This window comes from Oncorhynchus mykiss, chromosome 24 (genome assembly GCF_013265735.2).
Source record: "Oncorhynchus mykiss isolate Arlee chromosome 24, USDA_OmykA_1.1, whole genome shotgun sequence".
NCBI lineage: Eukaryota > Metazoa > Chordata > Actinopteri > Salmoniformes > Salmonidae > Oncorhynchus > Oncorhynchus mykiss.
This window is the reverse complement of record NC_048588.1, coordinates 23,248,671-23,265,215: the sequence shown is the minus strand read 5'-3', so window position 1 is coordinate 23,265,215 and position 16,545 is coordinate 23,248,671. Positions and strand designations below refer to the sequence as shown.

The window sequence follows — 16,545 nt, the reverse complement described above, 5'->3', positions numbered from 1 at the left end:
CATATAGGGCTTCAATTGGATGTTTTTCCCACATGTACAGTAAGTCCAGTTTATTGAGAGGCCCCCAAACTTCACTTCCGTAAAAAGCTATTGGTAGCATTACACTGTCAAATATTTTGGTCCAAATTCTAATTGGGATGTTGATATTGAATAATTTCATTTTTATTGCATACAATGCTCTGCGGGCTTTTTCTTTGAGTGCCTTCACTGCCATATTAAAGTTTCCCAATGCCGATATGGTCAGACCAAGGTATGTGTCATTTTTAGTGTGTTCAATTATGGGGTTGTTCAGGGTGAATTTATATTTGTGTTTTTGACATCTGTTTTTTTTTTGGGGGGGGGGGGGGGGGGGAAATCATGATTTTAGTTTTTTTGAAATTTACTGCCAGGGCCCAGTTATGGCAATACTGCTGTAGAATGTTAAGGTTCAGTTGAAGACCTTCTTTGGTTGGTGATAGAAGTACCAAATCATCAGCATATAGCAGGTATTTTACCTCTGTGTCAAATAGTGTGAGTCCTGGGGCTGGAGAATGGTCCGACATGTCTGCTAATTCATTGATATAAATGTTGAAAAGATTTGGAGCCAAGGTCTCACACTTAGATTTTGTGAAAATAATTCTGTTCTTTGGTTTTTGATTTTTATTGCACACTTGTTTTCTGTCTACATACATTTTATTAAGTCATACACCTTACCACCAAAGCCCACTTTGCAGAATTTTGTAGAATAGCCCTTCTTGCCAAATAGAATCAAATGCTTTTTTAAAGTCAATAAGGCAAGCAAAGAGTTGCAATCTACTGCAGAGATAGTCTGCAGAGTTTTGTCTTACGATCCAGGTCTGTGCCCAAACAATTTGAGCTTCTACTGAAAAATCCACCTTTCCAGAAACAAGTCTCTCACCGTTGCCGCTTGCTATAGACCACCTTCTGCTCCTAGCTGTGCCCTGGACACCATATGTGAATTAATTGACCCCCATCTATCTTCAGAGCTCGTGCTGTTAGGTGACCTAAACTGGGACATGCTTAACACCCCGAGCATCCTACAATCTAAGCTTGATGCCCTCAATCTCACACAAATGATCAATGAACCTACCAGGTAAAACCCCAAATCCGTAAACACAGGCACCCTCATAGATGTCATACTAACCAACCTTGCCCTCCTAATATACCTCTGCTGTCTTCAACCAGGATCTCAGCGATCATTGCCTCATTGCTTGCGTCCGTAATGGGTCTGAGGTCAATCGACCACCCCTCATCACTGTCAAACGCTCCCTAAAACACTTCAGCGAGCAGGCCTTTCTAATCAACCTGGCTTGGGTATCTTGGAAGGATATTGACCTCATTCCGTCAGTAGAAGATGCCTGGTTATTCTTTAAAAGCCAATTCCTCCATTTGGCCGCCTTTCCTTCCAGTTCTCTGCTGCCAATGACTGGAATGAATTGCAAAAATCACTGAAGCTGGAGACTCATATCTCCCTCACTAGCTTTAAGCATCAGCTGTCAGAGCAGCTCACAGATCACTGCACCTGTACATAGCTAATCTGTAAATAGCCCATCCAACTATCTCATCCCCATACTGTTATTTATTTTGCTCCTTTGCACCCCAGTATCTCAACTTGCACATCTATCACTCCAGTGTTTAATTGCTAAATTGTAATTATTTCGCCACTGTGGCCTATTTATTGCCTTTACCCCCATTGTTTTACCTCATTTGCACAGACTGTATATATACTTTTTTTCTAATGTGTTATTGACTGTATGTTTGTTTATTCCATGTGTAACTCTGTGTTGTTGTTTGTCTTGCATTGCTTTGCTTTGTCTTGGCCAGGTCGCAGTTGTAAATAAGAACTGTTTTTGTTCAGTATTTGGTCAGGACTGTTTCTATTATTTATAATATGGCTATTGTACAAGGAGGAGTGTCCAAATATATGGTGGTTACCTCCCGCATCAGTGTATTCAGGCTCAGAACCTGTTCTTGCATTGAAATCTCTAAATAAGCACTTTACCCTCTGCCTGAAAATAGAATGATTTTTGTATGGAGATTGTCAAAAAACTGATCATCATAATATGATGAATCTGAAGGAGGAGCATAAGCTGCACATATGAATACATTGTCACAGTAGATTGTATATTTTGTTAAGTTTTAGCCAAATGTGAATAGTACCTTACCTCTCCCTATCTATGCCTCTCTCTTTATGAATCTCTCTCTATTTCTCTTTCTCCCTCTCTATGCCTCTCTCTCTCTCTCTCTGCCCCCCTCTCTCTCTCTCTCTCTCTCTCTCTCTCTCTCTCAGCCTCCCTCTCTCAGCCTCCCTCTCTCAGCCTCCCTCTCTATGCCCCCCCCTCTCTCAGCCTCCCTCTCTATGCCCCCCCTCTCTCTATGCCTCTCTCTCTCTCTCTCTCTCTCTCTCTCTCTCTCTCTCTCTCTCTCTCTCTCTCTCTCTCTCTCTCTCTCTCTCTCTCTCTCTCTCTCTCTCTCTCTCTCTCTCTCTCTCTCTCTCTCTCTCTCTCTCTCTCTCTCTCTCTCTCTCTCTCTCAGCCTCCCTCTCTCAGCCTCCCTCTCTCAGCCTCCCTCTCTATGCCCCCCCCTCTCTCAGCCTCCCTCTCTATGCCCCCCCTCTCTCTCTATGCCTCTCTCTCTCTTTCTATGGCTCTCTCTCTGCCTCTCTCTCTCTCTCTCTCTCTCTCTCTCTCTCTCTCTCTCTCTCTCTCTCTCTCTCTCTCTCTCTCTCTCTCTCTCTCTCTCTCTCTCTCTCTCTCTCTCTCTCTCTCTCTCTCTCTCTCTCTCTCTCTCTCTCTCAATTCAGTTCAAGGGGCTTTATTGGCATGGGAAACATATGTTAACATTGCCAAAGCAAGTGAGGTAGATAATATACAAAAGTGAAATAAACAATAAAATTGAACAGTAAATATTCCACTCACAGAAGTTCCAAAATAATAATAATATATAATCATTATTATTATTATTATATATTATTATATTATTATATAATAATTCTTTGGATCTGTGTAATCTGAGGGAAATATGTGTCTCTAATATGGTCATACATTGGGCAGGAGGTTAGGAAGTGAAGCTCAGTTTCCACCTCATTTTGTGGGCAGTGTGCACATAGCCTGTCTTCTCTTGAGAGCCAGATCTGCCTACGGCGGCCTTTCTCAATAGCAAGGCTATGCTCACTAAGTCTATACAGAGTCAAAGCTGTTTTTTTTGTTAATTCTTTACAATGTGTCAAGTAATTATCTTTTTGTTTTCTCATAATTTGGTTGGGTCTAATTATGTTTCTGTCCTGGGGCTCTGTGGGGTGTGTTTGTGTTTGAACAGAGCCCCAGGACCAGCTTGCTTAGGGGACTCTTCTCCAGGTTCATCTCTCTGTAGGTGATGGCTTTGTTGTGGAAGGTTTGGGAATCGCTGCCTTTTAGGTGGTTGTAGAATTTAACGGCTCTTTTCTGGATTTTGATAATTAGAGGGTATCGGCCTAATTCTGCTCTGCATGCATTATTTGGTGTTTTAAGTTGTACACAGAGGATGTTTTGCAGAATTCTGCATGCAGATTCTCAATTTGGTGTTTGTCCCATGTTTTGAATTCTTGGTTGGTGAGTGGACCCCAGACCTCACAACCATAAAGGGCAATGGGTTCTATAACTGATTCAAGTATTTTATGCCAGATCCTAATTGGTATGTTGAATTTTATGTTCCTTTTGATGGCATAGAATGCCCTTCTTGCCTTGTCTCTCAGATCGTTCACAGCTTTGTGGAAGTTACCTGTGGCACTGATGTTTAGGCCGAGGTATGTATAGTTTTTTTGTGTGCTCTAGGGCAACGGTGTCTAGATGGAATTTGTATTTGTGGTCCTGGCGACTGGACCTTTTTTGGAACACCATTATTTTGGTCTTACTGAGATTTCCTGTCTGGCAGAATTTGAACAGAAGATCTAGGTGCTGCTGTAGCCCTCCTTGGTTGATGACAGAAGCACAAGATCATCAGCAAACAGTAGACATTTGACTTCAGATTCTAGTAGGGTGAGGCCGGGTGCTGCAGACTTTTCTAGTGCCCACGCCAATTCGTTTATATATATGTTGAAGAGGGTGGGGTTTAAGCTGCATCCCTGTCTCACCCCATGGGTGCACCCCATAAACAGCGCAATGCTTGAAGCACAGCAAAGAGCTGCTGGCAAAACACATGAAAGTGCTGTCTGAATGACTGCTTAGGAGCTTGCTGGTGCCTACCATCGCCCAGTCAGACTGCTCTATCAAATCATAGACTTAATTATACCATAATAACACACAGAAATACGAGCCGTAGGTCATTAATTTGGTTGAATCCGGAAACTATCATCTCGAAAACAAGACGTTTATTCTTTCAGCGAAAAACGGAACCGTTCCGTATTTTATCTAATGGGTGGCATGCATAAGTCTAAATATTCCTGTTACATTGCACAACCTTCAATGTTATGTCATAATTACGTAAAATTCTGGCAAATTAGGCGTCCCAAACTGTTGCATATACCCTGACTCTGCGTGCAATGAACGCAAGAGAAGTGACACAATTTCACCTGGTTAATATTGCCTGCTAACCTGGATCTCTTTTAGCTAAATATGCAGGTTTAAAAATATATACTTCTGTGTATTGATTTTAAGAAAGGCATTGATGTTTATGGTTAGGTACTCATTTGAACAAGGACAGCCTTTTTTCGCGAATACGCACCGCATTGATTATATGCAACGCAGGACATGCTAGATAAACTAGTAATATCATCAACCATGTGTAGTTAACTAGTGATTATGATTGATTGATTGTTTTTTATAAGATAAGTTTAATGCAAGCTAGCAACTTACCTTGGCTTATTGCATTCGCGTAACAGGCAGTCTCCCCGTGGAGAGCAATGAGAGGCAGGTGGATAGAGCATTGGACTAGTTAACTGTAAGGTTGCAAGATTGAATCCCCGAACTGACAATGTAAAAATCTGTCTTTCTGCCCCTGAACAAGGCAGTTAACCCACCGTTCCTAGGCCGTCATTGAAAATAAGAATGTGTTCTTAACTGACTTGCCTAGTTAAATAAAGATTAAATAAAGGTGTAAAAAAAAAAAAAACTGCGAAATCGATGTCTAAAAATACAGATTTCTGATTGTTATGAAAACTTGAAATCGTCCGACCTCTAATATATACATACAGTGCCTTGCGAAAGTATTCGGCCCCCTTGAACTTTGCGACCTTTTGCCACATTTCAGGCTTCAAACATAAAGAAATAAAACTGTATTTTTTTGTGAAGAATCAACAACAAGTGGGACACAATCATGAAGTGGAACGACATTCATTGGATATTTCAAACTTTTTTAACAAATCAAAAACTGAAAAATTGGGCGTGCAAAATTATTCAGCCCCTTTACTTTCAGTGCAGCAAACTCTCTCCAGAAGTTCAGTGAGGATCTCTGAATGATCCAATGTTGACCTAAATGACTAATGATGATAAATACAATCCACCTGTGTGTAATCAAGTCTCCATATAAATGCACCTGCACTGTGATAGTCTCAGAGGTCCGTCAAAAGCGCAGAGAGCATCATGAAGAACAAGGAACACACCAGGCAGGTCCGAGATACTGTTGTGAAGAAGTTTAAAGCCGGATTTGGATACAAAAAGATTTCCCAAGCTTTAAACATCCCAAGGAGCACTGTGCAAGCGATAATATTGAAATGGAAGGAGTATCAGACCACTGCAAATCTACCAAGACCTGGCCGTCCCTCTAAACTTTCAGCTCATACAAGGAGAAGACTGATCAGAGATGCAGCCAAGAGGCCCATGATCACTCTGGATGAACTGCAGAGATCTACAGCTGAGGTGGGAGACTCTGTCCATAGGACAACAATCAGTCGTATATTGCACAAATCTGGCCTTTATGGAAGAGTGGCAAGAAGAAAGCCATTTCTTAAAGATATCCATGAAAAGTGTCGTTTAAAGTTTGCCACAAGCCACCTGGGAGACACACCAAACATGTGGAAGAAGGTGCTCTGGTCAGATGAAACCAAAATTGAACTTTTTGGCAACAATGCAAAACGTTATGTTTGGCGTAAAAGCAACACAGCTGAACACACCATCCCCACTGTCAAACATGGTGGTGGCAGCATCATGGTTTGGGCCTGCTTTTCTTCAGCAGGGACAGGGAAGATGGTTAAAATTGATGGGAAGATGGATGGAGCCAAATACAGGACCATTCTGGAAGAAAACCTGATGGAGTCTGCAAAAGACCTGAGACTGGGACGGAGATTTGTCTTCCAACAAGACAATGATCCAAAACATAAAGCAAAATCTACAATGGAATGGTTCAAAAATAAACATATCCAGGTGTTAGAATGGCCAAGTCAAAGTCCAGACCTGAATCCAATCGAGAATCTGTGGAAAGAACTGAAAACTGCTGTTCACAAATGCTCTCCATCCAACCTCACTGAGCTCGAGCTGTTTTGCAAGGAGGAATGGGAAAAAATGTCAGTCTCTCGATGTGCAAAACTGATAGAGACATACCCCAAGCGACTTACAGCTGTAATCGCAGCAAAAGGTGGCGCTACAAAGTATTAACTTAAGGGGGCTGAATCATTTTGCACGCCCAATTTTTCAGTTTTTGATTTGTTAAAAAAGTTTGAAATATCCAATAAATGTCATTCCACTTCATGATTTTGTCCCACTTGTTGTTGATTCTTCACAAAAAAATACAGTTTTATATCTTTATGTTTGAAGCTTGAAATGTGGCAAAAGGTCGCAAAGTTCAAGAGGGCCGAATACTTTAGCAAGGCACTGTATCTATGCTTCTCTCTCTCTCTTGCAGTGTATGCTGGTAGTGTTTGGTAGTTGAGAAGCCGTGTGTAGTTGAGCTGCGTTTTTCTTATTGATGCTTTCTTTTCATTTTTATTTTCTATGGTGGAGGGTTAACACACTGTTCGTTTATCGTTACCCACTGTTTTTTTTTCAAAGTTAAGGAGGATGAGGACAGACTTTTAGTTTCCTGGGGTTTGGAAGGTGTGGTGTCCGCGATGGCTTCACTGCCTAGCGTGGAGGAGACGCGCGTCAGGTGTGTTCCTGAGAACGGAAGTAAGACGGAAGAGGTCCTGCTCGCCATCGGTGAGCAGGTAGGAGCTGAACTTATACATGAATGAACAACACTGTGGTTGTGTTCATGAAAATTGTGAATTTGGTGGGTAGGCTCAATACTAGCGAAATATTTGCAAGGAATGTGTTGGTGCCGATTTTTCAAGGTCAATGTGCAGGTGGGTCAATGAGATGCAGGCAGCAGAGGCTGGGCCAAGTCATGTTATGGATGGGGGTGTAGATGAGGCTGGTCTAGTCAGGTTATGGATGGTGGTGTAGATGAGGCTGGGTCTAGTCAGGTTATGGATGGTGGTATAGATGAGGCTGGGTCTAGTCAGGTTATGGATGGTAGTGTAGATGAGGCTGGGCCTAGTCATGTTATGGATGGTAGTGTAGATGAGGCTGGGTCTAGGTCAGGGATGGTGGTGTAGATTAGGCTGGGTCTAGTCAGGTTATGCTAGTGGATGAGGAGTGTATAGTGGGGAAGTGTAAGAGACTAGGGGGGACGAGGAGGGTGTCAAGCGGGAGAGGGAAAATGGGGAGATGAAAGGAGGTGGGAGGGGAGACGGCTGGGGTGGTCAAAGGCACCAAGGAACCTTTGCCTGGTGCTTGGTGGGAGGCCCCCTACCAGAGAGGAAGGGCAGGTGGTCAGGATGGGAGATGGCGATGAGGAAGGTGAGTCTGAGGAAGAGGATGATGAGAAGTCTTTGTTGTCAGACTCCTTCTCAATGGGTCCGGAGCTGACAGCCAGTTAAGCGGATGGGTCAAAATGCACAGTGAGGGAACTGACAAGGTTCCTGAATGAGACTAAGGGGAAAAATGTTCATCTTGAGTCTTTTTTTCTCGATCTGAGAGTTTGTAAGATCAGTACAACATGCTATGAAAAATGAGGGGCATGGTGTCCTCTCACCCAGGAAACGGTTTAAGTTGAGTAAGTGGGTCACAACCGTGTGTAAAAGTCTACCTTCAGACGCTGTTTAGATTAATAGTTTTTTTTCTGGCACTTGGGCTTTTTGAGCATTTTATTGGTCTCTTTCTTTGCTGGTTTTTCTCCGACTTCTAATGGAGACTCTTTGGGTTGGATCGCTTAATATAAATGTCGCCAGAGATGCAGGAAAGAGGAGTGTGTTGGGTGAATATGTAAAACAAAGTACAAGTACAGGAGTTGTTTCTTTATGAGACGCATAGTAATGTGGTGAATGAAGTCGATTGGGGGCTCAGGTGGAAAGGGGCAAGTGTGTTGAGCCATGAGACATATTTTAATGCAGGGTTGGCAGTCTTTTTTGTACCAGGTCTGTCTGTAAAAATTTGCTCCTCAAATGAGTTGTGTAGGGGTGGGCTGCTTGTAGTAAAAGCAGAAATTAACAACATGGGTTTTGCCTTTATAAATGTGTATGCTCCTAACACAGGGGGGCTTCTATTTGGGTGTCTTAGACAGGAACTCTCACAGGTAGCGCCTGAGGAGACGCTGGTGGTCGGCGGGAACTGGAACTGTACAATGGTTTTTACGAAATACAGAAATGGGGAGCCTCATTCAGGGTCAGTGGGAGTGTTAAGGGACATCATTAATCAGTTCGACCTTGTGGATGTTTGGAAAACTAGATATCCTGACACAAGACAGTATACATGGGTGAAGGTCTTTGGGGCTAGGGTGAGTGCAGCCTGGCTTGATCGATTTTACATGTCCAGGAATCAGAGCAATAGGCTGTTAGACGCTACCATTCTCCGGTGGGTTTTTCGGCTCACAACATAACCATGGCTCAGCTGTCTATTTCATCAGGGCCTCGGCATGCATTTTATTGGAAGTTTAATGTAAAGCTCTTACAAGATTCAAATGTTTTGCTTAGGTTTCCAGATATTTTGGGGAAAGGTGGGGTCAGCAAAGAGAGGAGTATAAGTCTCTGAATCAATTGTGGGATGTGGGGAAAGTACAAATTCGGCTTTTCTGTCAACAGTAAACAGCTCTCTCATTCTCCAGAGGCTAGGAGAGTATTGGGGGAACTCGAGCGTTGTATTAGTGAGATGGAGGTAGAGATGGTGGGGCAAGGCAATGTAGTCTTCCAGGCTAATTTAGCTGAATTACGTAGGGACCTGGGCAGTTTTTTCCAGGTTAAAGCAAAGGAAGCACTTGTAAGAGATGGACACTCCCAGCTTCTTCTTCTTTTGTTTGGAAAGACAGAGCGGTGAAGCAAAGGGTATGCATTGTCTACGGCTGTCTGATGGGCAGGTGACCTCTGTGGTGGGGAGATGCGGGAGCGGGCTGTGGAGATTTATACTGAGTTGTATAGGGCAGAACTGTGTGATCCTATGTGTGCTCAGGTTTTGTTTGCAGAACTCCCTATGCTCTCTCTGGGACAGTGGGATGAAATGGACATTCCTCTGTTGTCCCATTAACTGGCAGAGGCCGTAACCCAGATGTCCCCCGGCCATGCACCAGGGCTCAATGGACTCCCAGTGGAGGTTTCTAAAAAAATTTGGGGATTAATTGGACTGGACTTATTTTGTGTGTTGCGTGAAATATGTGTCTCTAATAAGGTCATGCATTTGGCAGGAGGTTAGGAAGTGCAGCTCAGTTTCCACCTCATTTTGTGGGCAGTATGCACAGTCTTCTCTTAAAGAGCCAGGTCTGCCTACGGTGGCCTTTCTCAATAGCAAGGCTATGGTCACTGAGTCTGTACATAGTCAAAGCTTTCCTTAATTTTGGGTCAGTCATAGTGGTCAGGTATTCTGCCACTGTGAACTCTCGGTTTAGAGTAAAATAACATTCTAGTTTTTTTTGTTAATTCTTTCCAATGTGTTAAGTAATTATCTTTTTGTTTTCTCATCATTTGGTTGGGTCTAATTGTGTTTCTGCCCTGGGGCTCTGTGGGGTCTGCCGTGGAAATTATAACTGAGAGAGACAGTCATTTCTTCAAACAATCATCTTTGTTTAATATAGATTATTGCTATAATGAGACTAGTCAAGTTGGGCCGAGCAGCTTAACCTTTACACAAATGCAGAGTTCTTTATATAGCTGACACTAAGAATAATTAGTCATGGTTGTTTCCACCCTTCCCATGCAGATTGGGGCATCATAAGCCACTCTGGGTTCATCCTGTTGTTATCTGCACGGGGTTGTTGTCTTAACCCAACCCTGGCTTAGTTTCCCAGTTGCAAGGATGATTTTGAGACAATGAGGGATGGTTCTACTCATAAGCTATCTCTAGTAAAACACATTATTGTCTATGTAATGCAGTCTTTAACTAATTTGTCAGCTCAAGCTCAATCTCTCAACTCAATCTCTAGTGACCATACGCCCAGATTAGCTGAATGAGAGACTATAAAAACACAGACACTAGAAGGATAGAAATGTCTTCCTATAATTTAAATATTAATTGTTAACCATTAATATCAAATAGATCAGGTAAATATGTACTTTATTTTCTGTTTGTGAATACTAGGGGACTCTCATCGCTCTGCAGGTGATGGCTTTGTTACGGAAGGTTTGGGAATCGCTTCCTTTTAGGTGGTTGTGGAATTGAACGTCTCTTTTCTGGATTTTGATAATTAGCAGGTGTCGGTCCAATTCTGCTCTGGATGCATTATTTGGTATTGTACACCCAGGATATTTTAGCAGAATTCTGCATGCAGAGTCTCAATTTGCTGTTTGTCCCATTTTGTGAATTCTTGGATTGTGAGCGGACCCCAGACCTCACAGCCATAAAGGGCAATGGGTTCTATAACTGATTAAAGTATTTTTCATTGGTATGTCAAATTGTATGTTCCTTCTCTCGCTCTCTATGCCTCTCTCTTGCTATCTCTATTAGAGGTCAAACGATTATGATTTTTCAACGCCGATACCTATTATTGGAGGTCAAAAAAAGACGATACCGATTTATCGGCTGATTTTTAAAATGTGTGTATGTATATATATATATATATATATATATATATATATATATATATATATATATATATATATATACATTATATATATATATACATATACCACAGGTTGGTGGTATTTTTTATTTAGCCGTTGCTGACCCCATGCTTACATCTTTATCACAAATTAGACACCTTGCTTTCCCTGGTGCCAATTCCATGTAATAGTCCCACACTGGTGCTCTGCTTTTCTCTGCCATCTGTAAAACACACACACAGCTCTGAAGTGACAATGATACTGAAGAGTCTGCTTAGGAGACAAATACTCTCAACTGTTTGAATAAAAATAGAGTTTAAGTTACCTGTGATGAATGTTGAAAACAAAAACTATAATTTCTATATGCAGGAAATCCTATTTTAATAATGGACATGGGTAGAATTGACCACCAAAGTGCGAGTCACAATTCCCATGACACCTAGCAAAATCTGAAAAGCGGTTCATTCATTTATTCCATAGGATATTTTTAGATTAACTTAAAATAAGGTCTGTGTTTCGTGTAGGCTTACACCACCTTGCCAATTGTATAACTGTGTAGATATCCATAGGACAAGGTAACTCTGATCAATATTGGCTAAATATAAGCGGAGATAAAAAAAAATTATATACTTGTGTATTGATTTTAAGAAAGGCATTGATGTTTATGGTTAAGCACACATTGGAACAACGACATTTGTTGATTGTTTTTTATAAGATAAGTTTAATGCTAGCTAGCAACTTACCTTGGCTTACTGCATTTGTGTAACAGGCAGGCTCCTCGTGAGGCAGGTGGTTAGAGCGTTGGACTAGTTAACTGTAAGGTTGCAAGATTGGATCTCCCTAGTTGACAAGGTAAAAATCTGTCGTTCTGCCTCGTTCCTAGGCCGTCATTGAAACTAAGAATGTGTTCTTAACTGACTTGCCTAGTTAAATAAAGATTAAATAAAGGTGTAAAAAAAAATCTGCAAAATCTACGCCCAAAAATACAGATTTCCGATTGTTATGAAAACTTGAAATCGGCCCTAATTAATCAGCCATTCCGATTAATCGGTCGACCTCTAATCTCTATGGCTCTTTCCCACACTGTCTGGTGCATAGTCACTGGAGACAGCCAATTCCACTTTTTTCACAATGAGCACAAAGCCAGAGAAACACTGCAATGATTACCATCAGTCAGTGCTCCAGAGTCCCCTGAAGTGACTGTGTAATCTACGTATTGTCTTGGTGTTTCATTTCAATCACAGTTTCTCATTTATCATCCTGGTGGAGAAAGATGTCATTTATTGTGCCGTTTAAGGCATATGGTTAATTTAATTTGCTGGCGCCACTCCTGTCCGATTGAGCCTGATGTTAGAGGTGCTAATATGCTGTTCTTCCTTCACCTTCCCCCTCAGGGTAACATCATGCTCAGTACCGAGATGAGAGGGCGAAGGAGCATATGAAGATGTCCCTAAAGACTGCTAAAAGTAAGCTCCCCGCTGCTTCCTTACAGGAGTTGTTGTCAATACACCCCTGCACATACAATACTTTAATCATTTAACTCCTGTCTTCATTTGTGGTTGTTGTTCTTGAAATGAAAAACATGGGATAGTTTTGTTTTCTACTGTTTTCTTTACTTTTCTTTTTATAGAAGGTTTACAGTATTTGTACAAATCTAGCCTAGTACAGTTTCATTCTTTCAGTTCACTCAAGCTTTTGGTAGATGTAGTGTTACACAATGACATCCTTATGTTAGCTCTCACATACCAGCTCATTTCAGTTTGCCTAGCTGCTGTGTTGAAAATGAAAAGCCAGTCCAAGGTTTCTCTGACTCCGTTAATGGCAGTACCAGAAAGCAGATTCAGCTCGATGGAGACCATGTTTAGTTTGGCACTACATGTTTGCCTTTACCGTATAAGTAGCCATTTGTATTCCTGGAACAAATGTGTGGGAAGTATGTCTATGAGCTGGAGAACTGCCCTCCCTCCCTCCTAAGCCCCTGTACATGTAGACCACTGTCTGGGCTGGGGGAGTGTTTATCTACCAGATGAGAGAATGTTTGTGGTCATTGACATGTTGCTAGTGTGGAGGTAGAGGAGACTTTTGTTCGGCAGAGTTGTTTGATGTGGGAACTGAAAGTTCTAGGGGCTGCTTTGTTTTTTATTTATTTACTGCTCAAGTAATAGCACTCCCCCGTTCCACTCCAGTGGATGTTAAGTTAGTGATACTGTAGGAAGTGAAGATCTGCCTGCAGTCGTGCCTGCCTGCTTGCCTGCAGATTGGATCTCATGCAATCTCATGCCATAATTAGCAGCAATTTGAAATATCATAGACTAGGATTTGACCACAGGCTATACAAGAAAAGCATTATGTTGATTTCTAATCTATTGCATGTGGTTGTTCTCTCCCTTTCCAGGATGGTGCTTTAGACTGTTCGCTGTTGTACTGTTCTTAGTCTCCTACTACTGCTCCCACGTCTTCCTTCAGAGGTAAGGCTTCTCCTGCTCGGCCCTCAGGCCTCAGCCCTGGTTTACTGCCTGGAAGCTCCCTCTCTGGAACAGCAGGCAGAGCAATCACGTAGATGCTCATCTATGCTTTACTGAAGGAAAAGGAAACCTTGAAATAAGGCCCGCTGCTGAATCACAACATGTTGACAGCCCACTCCATTCACCTAGCCAACATCTTGTCTATCCACAGCTTTAAGTGGGTAAACGGCAGTCAATTTAGGCCTTCAATAGATACCCACCCTTTACATTTTTTAAACTAAAGTCACTGGGCACAGTGAGTGTTTAAACAGTCAGCAGTTTTTGTCCCAACTGTGGTGATTTGTGTGCTTTTCTTTCAGTTATGGAGGCACCAGCAAGTCTCCTTTGACTCCTAGCAAGTCACTGTGTGGCGGCTGGCTAAAGCAGAAGAAGTGGGAGAGCCTCAATTTTAAGTGAGTAATGGAGTGTCTGTCTTTAAACGAGGAGGGTGGGAGGGATGGGTTTCAGTCTAACTAATTTCTGCCAATGCTTTTACTGGAATGCGAGGTGCCAGCTTCTTTTGACATTTGGGGGCTGTTTTCACCCGGTCACCAGTAAATGTAATCATTTTTTGTAAGTAGGAACAATTGTATTATGAAAGGAAATAATTTTCTACAAATTGACTCAGTAAAGTACATTTTCTGGAACAATTGTTTAAGTTGAAACTGCTGATGGATCGTCAATGAAAACAGACCCCTAAGAGCAAGTCAAATTTTTTAAAGGAGCTTTCGATTCACACAATTAAACGTTTTTTCCAGGAGGACAATGGACAAATGTATTTCTCTAGCTTGCTGAGTACCTTTGTCCAGGACACTTGAATGGTCCTCTATTTATTTTTACTCTGTGCTATTATCAGTTTATTCAACTGGGTATGTACTGGAGCTGTTCTATTTCTGTGCACTGCTCAAGCGTTCAACAGTGATATGCTCCATCCAGCAACCTTGGGGTCAGCCATTTCTTTCTCTGACCACTAGACCATAGAGTTCAGTTGGCCTCCTCTCAGCTCCCCTCAGACATGACCTGCAAAATATAGAGATTAACAATGCTCCATTTTCTCAAGATCAATACTGTTTACCAACTTATTTTGATTCATGTGTTGAGAAGGTCAGGTCATTTTTCACATGCAAATCAGATGCTTAATTACAGTATCAGACACTGGGATGCCTCTGTCGTGTCTTTACTATCATTAACTGAAGACTGATAGTTTTTATCAAAGATTAGACTGATTAATCATGTAACCGTAATTACTAGGAAGTCGGGGCACCTGGGAAAAATATTCAGATTACAAAGTTATCATTTCCTAAAATAACTTTTCAGATATTTTATCTGATCAATTAGTCTTCGAATTAATGAATTATTTACTTTACCTCACGTTAGTCTCATTCAAAACATTGTAAATTGTTGGTTATCTGCACGAACCCAGTCTTCACTATGAGTCATCCGTACATCAATTGTCTTAAATCATTTATTTATTACTAACTAAGTAATTCACAGAAATGCATAAACAAACAAACAAGGTAAATGTGGTTACATGAAATGATAGGAGAATGTGCCCTAGTGGGCTAAACCGGCATGGCGGCTTGTTAGACAAAAGGGGAAGTGGGGGTCGACTAAGAAGTCACTACAGAGGGATAATTATAACAATTGAAATGCTAATCCTTTGCACATCAACGCTCACTCATTCGGGAACAATTGCAATCAATATATATATATTTACGCTCAGTGTGTCGTCTTGATCGCTGGTGAAAAGTTTGTTTCTTTTGTAGAATTGTCCGTCTCTCTCTCTCTCTCTCTCTCGGTTTGGTTAGGGGGGATAGTTCAGAGTGACATTTGTTATAGAATGGATGTGTCGGCGGTTGTCGTTCTTTGCGTTCAATGATACCGAATTCCTAGCTGCAGACTAGTAATTAATATCAAAGACTTGTTCTTATTCTGTCAGTATCGATTATCTAAGAGTTTAACCACGTGGTATGGTTAAAAGATTCAGCAATGGTCTACAACCTTTGTTTGTACCTCAGGTTCTGTGAGGTGGAAGGATTTCCTTTGTCCTCTATGAAAATTGACTCTCTCTATACTGTGTGTCCTTGAGGAGATCCTCAGGAATTTATGACGTCTCTCTGACCACAGCAACATAGTTGAAGGAGGAAAGGGGAAGGCAGGGAGAGGGGGATGGGGCTTACTATACCCAAAGAGGCCAACGTCATGACACCTCCTAGGCAATAACAATGTCACTCTTAATTGGAAGCCCCCAATTTGTCCCTTAGTCTTTCACTGACAACTACAACTGGCACACCATGGTAATATATCTCAATAACTAACTGTTACTTACTCGTAAACAGCGGGTATCCAAAGCATAATCCTCCATGTTAAATTCCAACCAGAGAACAAACACCAGGAGACAGTAATAGAGTAATACATTTTACTAGTGTGCTTGTGATGTTTGTCTCACCCCTTTCCTTGGAGTCTCAGTACTGTACAGTACATTCAGTAAGTATTCAGACCCCTTTCCCTTTTCCACATTTTTGTTACTTTACAGCTTTATTCTAAAATGAATAATGTTTTTTTTCAATCTACAAACAATACCCCGCAATGACAAAGTGAAAAACCAATTGTGCTATTTTGTGTGTTTTGTTTTTGCATTGTTTGTAACTTAGTTTAGACATAATGTTGCTGCTACCATATTTTATGACCGGAAAGAGCTTCTGGATATCAGAACAGCGATTAATTACCTCGAACTGGACTAATATTTTTTCTTTAATGAGTCTGACTCGAAGGATATACTGTTGCTCACAGACCAGCCCAAATCCCCATCATTCACATGAAGAAAAGATGGAGATACAGGGGGCGCAGATCCGGGTGCCTTGGGAGAATTTTTCGACGAGTGGGTAACCCGCCTCTCCCATCTGTTCTATTGGCCAACGTGCAATGACTGGATGATAAACTGGATGAGCTCCGATCAACACTATCCTACCAACGGGACATTAAAAACTGTAATATCTTATGTTTCACAGAGTCGTGGCTGAACGGCGACATGGATAATATACAGTTGACTGGGTTTTCCGT

At 41.7% G+C, this 16,545-nt stretch overlaps 1 protein-coding gene across 5 annotated transcripts in view; it reads left to right on the top strand.

Moving 5' to 3' along the window:
- The window catches only part of LOC110504038 (CMP-N-acetylneuraminate-beta-galactosamide-alpha-2,3-sialyltransferase 4), a 68,393-nt gene that overhangs the window by 29,974 nt on the left and 21,874 nt on the right, over positions 1–16,545 (top strand). For all 5 annotated transcript variants that reach the window (XM_021582838.2, XM_036961429.1, XM_021582840.2 and 2 more), the window contains 3 exons: positions 12,373–12,444; positions 13,374–13,446; positions 13,803–13,895. In XM_021582838.2, the coding sequence (XP_021438513.1) occupies positions 12,417–12,444; positions 13,374–13,446; positions 13,803–13,895 (194 nt within the window). In that variant the 5' untranslated portion in view covers positions 12,373–12,416. The remainder of the gene's footprint in view (positions 1–12,372; positions 12,445–13,373; positions 13,447–13,802; positions 13,896–16,545) is intronic.